This window comes from Montipora foliosa, chromosome 9, assembly GCF_036669935.1.
Source record: "Montipora foliosa isolate CH-2021 chromosome 9, ASM3666993v2, whole genome shotgun sequence".
NCBI classification, from domain to species: Eukaryota; Metazoa; Cnidaria; class Anthozoa; order Scleractinia; family Acroporidae; genus Montipora; species Montipora foliosa.
Window position 1 is genome coordinate 37,292,892 of NC_090877.1, and position 5,000 is coordinate 37,297,891.

Sequence of the window (5,000 nt, forward strand, 5' to 3'; positions counted from 1 at the left end):
TTGAGCGAGGCCTCGCAGAAACGTTCCCAGGGAATTGATGTCGACTTCGGTGAAATTTGAGAAGTCGAGATCTTCCATCTCCCAGTACTCCCGCAGCCTTGTTAGCACCATAAGAATCTAAAATTGAAACAAACATGAAATTAGGACCAAAGATCTGCGAACAACATAAAGCGGTACCGACAAAGAGTTGGCTAAGTCGGACGAACATCGGAGAAGTTTGCTTTTGGTCGAGAGAATTATCTTTTCAGCAAACAACTTGAATCGTGATTATAGTGTGTGGCTTCAATTTCCGGTCGCGTTTCGGAACAGGTGTTGTTACTAGACTTGGCCCGCGGTTTATCGTTCATAATTCTCAAATAGACCACTTTCATAAATGGCGACCATCTTTACATTCTTTTGTCTTTATGTTAATTAGACCTACTGCCTTCATTTTGGAAAAACCTTAAATAACAATGACTACAGCCAGGTTTTCTGAGCCCGCGAGACTGAGCACACCCAGCAAAACCATTGTTTTAACGAAAACCGCTGGTCAGCAACCTTGGTTCTGGTCATTGCTGTCTAAGGTCTTCCCTCATTTTGAAACAAATATTCTTTTGAGATTAGCTCGTCGTAGAGAGGTTAGAAAGACTGATTAGCATTAAAACAGAAGAATATTTTGTTTGGTCGCCATTGCGAAAGAGGTCTATAAGACTGTGTTTTGGACCGTCATTTCGAATAAATGTGTCGTCAGCTATATCAAAATCCTGAGGAAGAAGATTTTAATAGCGCAATGCTGAATACTGATTCTCTTCTCTGCTCCAAGAGATATTACTCCACTGGGGTGCTCTGGTTTTCCCTCACAAAAAAATCAATATCTGAATTTCTGTGTTAAGTTTATTTGCAGTCTCTCCGTCGGTGGAGCAAATATTGCGTTTGGCTATGTAAGCTTAAGGGGTTGAGTAAATCATCGTATTTCCATTTACACCTAGGAATTTCGCTTTTTACGTGCCCTACGTACACGTAACGTGAAGTTGGCAAAACAGTAATCATTTCGCCCACGAACGAGCAATGAGAAGCACTGGTTCCTTGTCGATTCTACATCAAAACTGCTTTGCTTTCTGCTTCTTGTGAAGTTAGTGACGTAAAATCGAAAATAAACTCATGCTTCTCCTAGCTTGGACACGGGTCAAATGACTGCTACGTTTCTTAACTTTACGTAACTCTCACGTAAAGCCCGTCAAAGGCGAAGTTTCGATGAGAAAGTGTAACCCATGTTTGCTTTTGGGTTAGGGGATTAATTAATTGGTATTAAAGGAAAAATATTTCAGTTTAGGTACACTCTGAAGTGCATGATCACCACTACTTCTCACCTGTCCGCGGTCCCAGTCTTTTTGCTGTCCCAAAGCATCGATTGTGTCTTCAATACCCCGGATGGGTAAGTCACGCAATTCTTCCTTTGCGATTCCTACCGCAATATGTCCAAGCTTTTTCATGTTTAAGAATCCCCAGTTTGGATTATCAGAGTCATCTGCATCAGTACCGTTGAAGTCGCCCCACCTCTCTCGGATCTTTTTGGAAAGAGCTAGTATCTAACGAATATAAAAGAGACGGAAAGGAAAAGAAAGCAAGGCTCAGTAAATTGTGCTACTCCATCGTTCTTCTTTGACACGTCGACTTCTTTTAGGAAACATTTTAAGACAAACCCTGGAGAGAGGCTGACTATAAGGGCGCTTTTCTTTTGTCCCAACTGGCCGGCCAGACCTGTCAGTTTGCGAAGAAAATGCAACAGATTGAAGCAAACTTGCAGTTTTGTTTTAAATTTTAATTTTAAGGCATATTTGCATGAAAAGTGATTTTAAAGGCCGTTAGACTTTAACTTGAATTAATTAATTAATTAATTAATTAACTATATGCCTCGCTTTACAACGGCACTGTCCGGTGCACAATGCATGGTGGTCTTACCTGTGTCTTGTCCCAAGGAATTAGTCCAAGTTTGTCAAGATTGATAATAATTTGATCCACATCTTCAGCCTCGAGTTCATCGCGACTCAGAGCTATAGCAAACTGTCCAAGCTGTGCAATGTTCTTGGTAAATGTCGGATCGTCCTCGTACTATGATGAAAGAAACAAGTACTGTGTTGTCCATGCCACCAACAAGAGTGCCGCTTATAGATTCTACTGTGGCTAACGCCGATGATTTTTATTACTCTTCATTCGACATTCCTTACCTCTGTGCACTAAAACGTCCTACAACAGTTTTTTTTCTAAGAATTTTTGGCACTTAGAACTTTCTTGGAAGATCTTATCCGGTTCGTCAGTGACAGGTTGTCATAGTCACGAAAAAGTTAGACGTGAAAGTTAAGTGTTGTATTGCACTCTTTTTTTTTTATAAGAAGCTCAGTTTTTTATAAGAAAGTTCACGCTGAGATGAACCACAATTCTAAGAACATACCCACTTAGCCAAGCGGAGAGTCAGTTAGGAACGTTTATTTTGCTTATTTGTTTTGTGTTTCAATGAATAAAATAAAAGAAATGCAAACCTGTAGTCTAACAGCACAATTAACTCAAATGCTTATGGACGTTAAACAATAACAAGGTGGTTAATCACATTGCACGATGCACTCAAGAACAACTCAGTTTGTAGTCGAAATTAGTATACCTAACTACAGGAAATTAACGCTCCACGAAGCTAACGCAAATCGTTAAAATTCGCGTTAATTTAAGTTGCGCTAATTATGTTGAGAGTTATTTTCCGCGACGTTAAGTAAGTGCAGCGTTAATTTCCGCGCTATTAATTTCAATTATTTTCACCCTAATTTTGAAACCTTTCCAGACATTCATGACACCGAAAACACAATAAAGTAAGGTACAAATTTTCTTTCTTTCCGTTAACCCCTACATTAATTAGAATTATGAGAACTGTTTTGTTGACCAGAGGGCTCAGTTTTGTTCAGTGATTTTTTTGCATCCAGTTTTAAATAAGTTCGTTCCAGTGGTCACCACCAACTGTCTTAATCGCGTTAATTTCCTTTATTTTGAAATTCTACCTCCTCGTTCGCGTTAATTTTCTTTATTCGAAAGTCGTTTTACATTAAATTCGAGTAAATTTCCAATGAGGTATACCACACAACTTTAAGAATCTGTTAAGAAAGGTCTCAGGCTCGAACATTCGCAACAGAAATAAAAGTGTTCAGCCATAAAATTAGAGGATCTTTTTTGATAAAAATAAGAATACTTCAGCTATTTGTTTGTATTTGTGTGAAGTACTATTAGAAAAAAAACAACTCTAAAGATACGAAACCAGAGTCAAACACCGTAAAATATTGTCCAAAATAACTGAGAAATAATTAAAATGGTTTATTGCCCCTTTTATTAACTTACGAACTCAGGAATTCAGATTCCAATTGTGAACGATTTCGTATTTCAGTACGCGCACCAGTGGCTCAGTTGGTTGAGCACCGGGCTGCCATGCGGGAGGTCGTGAGTTCGACTCCGGCTTGACCAACACTCAGGGTCTTTAAATAACTGAGAAGAACGTGCTGCCTTTGTAATGACATCTGCGAATGGTTAAACTCTTTGGTCTTCTCGGGTAAGAACGATAAACCGGAGGCCCCGTCTCACAAATATCTTCCATGTTCATAACCTTGTGGGACGTGAAAGAAGGAGTTCCCGCGGTGTTATGGTTTGTCCCCTGTGGTGTATCATGGTTGGGAGGGTAAATGTTCGGAGATAATAGCTGCACCAACTTTAAGCTGCTCTAAAAAAATCCGAGGGTAAATAAAGTTATGTTGATGAGAATCTATCACATTTACGCTTCTGCTGCAGTTGTGCAAAACAAAGACGTTGATTGCAATTTAAACTTGAGAGGCCGATTTTTTTTTTTTTTTTAATTTTTTTTTTATCAAAGGAGCAATAATCCTCAAAGTTGATTGACCCATTAGCCATTTGAAAATATAGAAACAGAGCAAGACAAAATCGCAAGGCATTTCAAGAAGTATTCAAATTCAAATTAAAGGACTCCTCCTGGCCCCTGCGAAGCTCAAACAACAAACTCCCTTGATAACTTTTCAAGACAAAAAGAATGAATTCGGAGGATGAATTCTTACCTTTTTAATGAACTTCCGCAAAACAGGCATCGCCACTTCTTTAACAATTTTCATTTGTGGAAACGCTACAAAAACAGCCGATTGAGCCAATTTTCCAACATCTGACGACAAAAAGCCATCAATTGATTTGCCTAGAGCGACAATGTCTCCTGTCGTGAGCTGAGAAAGCTGAAATGCATGAAAATACAATGTTTAGCAAACTTAACCGCGGCTGACAATGGCCTTTTTTTTGCGCCCGCGGCGAGACGAGAAGCTGCGCGGGTTTTATAACAGAACCGGCAACAGCGCAAGAAAACCTCTTGAGGGTAACCTAATTCAGACGAGACAGAACAATTACGCTTGACCTAACCTCCATAGCAAGCGTTTCCTCGGGTTTTAGAGCAAAGAAAGTCCCTTTTTTTCAGGCGACTGAAATTTGAAAATATCGTTTGCTTGGAAATTCCACCGCAGGCAGCGCTTGAGCAAAAAGGAAGAGATAGTTTGGCTCAACGTTTTTTCGATTGTTTAGTTACTAGGAAGCAGTTATTTCAGTGTACATACGTCGAATGACTGTTTCAGTTTCTTCACGATTTCTTGAGCCTGTGATAAAAGAAAGCAACGAGAAATGCAAGTGAGTTATTTCAAAAACCAAAGTAAATCGAGACATCTGATTCAGCTGCCCAAAATTAGTTGCTCTTGAGATGGTAAACGTAAGGTACGATGTGACTGGCTTAATAACTATACCTAGAACAGAAGCGTGGGCAACAAAACCAATGCCTGACACTTTAAAACAATAAACTAAAATGCGCGGGTCCCTGAGCCGGAATTTCTGATCCCGCCATTAACTCACTTACCTGATCCAGATCCAAGTCCACATTCTTCAAAACCTGCAAGGAGTTCTTGATGACCTGATCACCGATCTTTCTAAGTTCAGAG

General features: G+C 39.6%; 1 protein-coding gene across 1 annotated transcript in view; it reads right to left on the reverse strand.

Moving 5' to 3' along the window:
- The window catches only part of LOC137969554 (stereocilin-like), a 40,244-nt gene that overhangs the window by 26,525 nt on the left and 8,719 nt on the right, over positions 1 to 5,000 (reverse strand). The window contains exons 10-15 of the mRNA XM_068815855.1: positions 4,919 to 5,000; positions 4,626 to 4,664; positions 4,086 to 4,253; positions 1,942 to 2,091; positions 1,350 to 1,568; positions 1 to 117 (exon numbers count right to left, since the gene is read on the reverse strand). The exon at positions 1 to 117 is cut by the window's left edge and continues 123 nt beyond it; the exon at positions 4,919 to 5,000 is cut by the window's right edge and continues 149 nt beyond it. Of these exons, the coding sequence (XP_068671956.1) occupies positions 1 to 117; positions 1,350 to 1,568; positions 1,942 to 2,091; positions 4,086 to 4,253; positions 4,626 to 4,664; positions 4,919 to 5,000 (775 nt within the window). The remainder of the gene's footprint in view (positions 118 to 1,349; positions 1,569 to 1,941; positions 2,092 to 4,085; positions 4,254 to 4,625; positions 4,665 to 4,918) is intronic.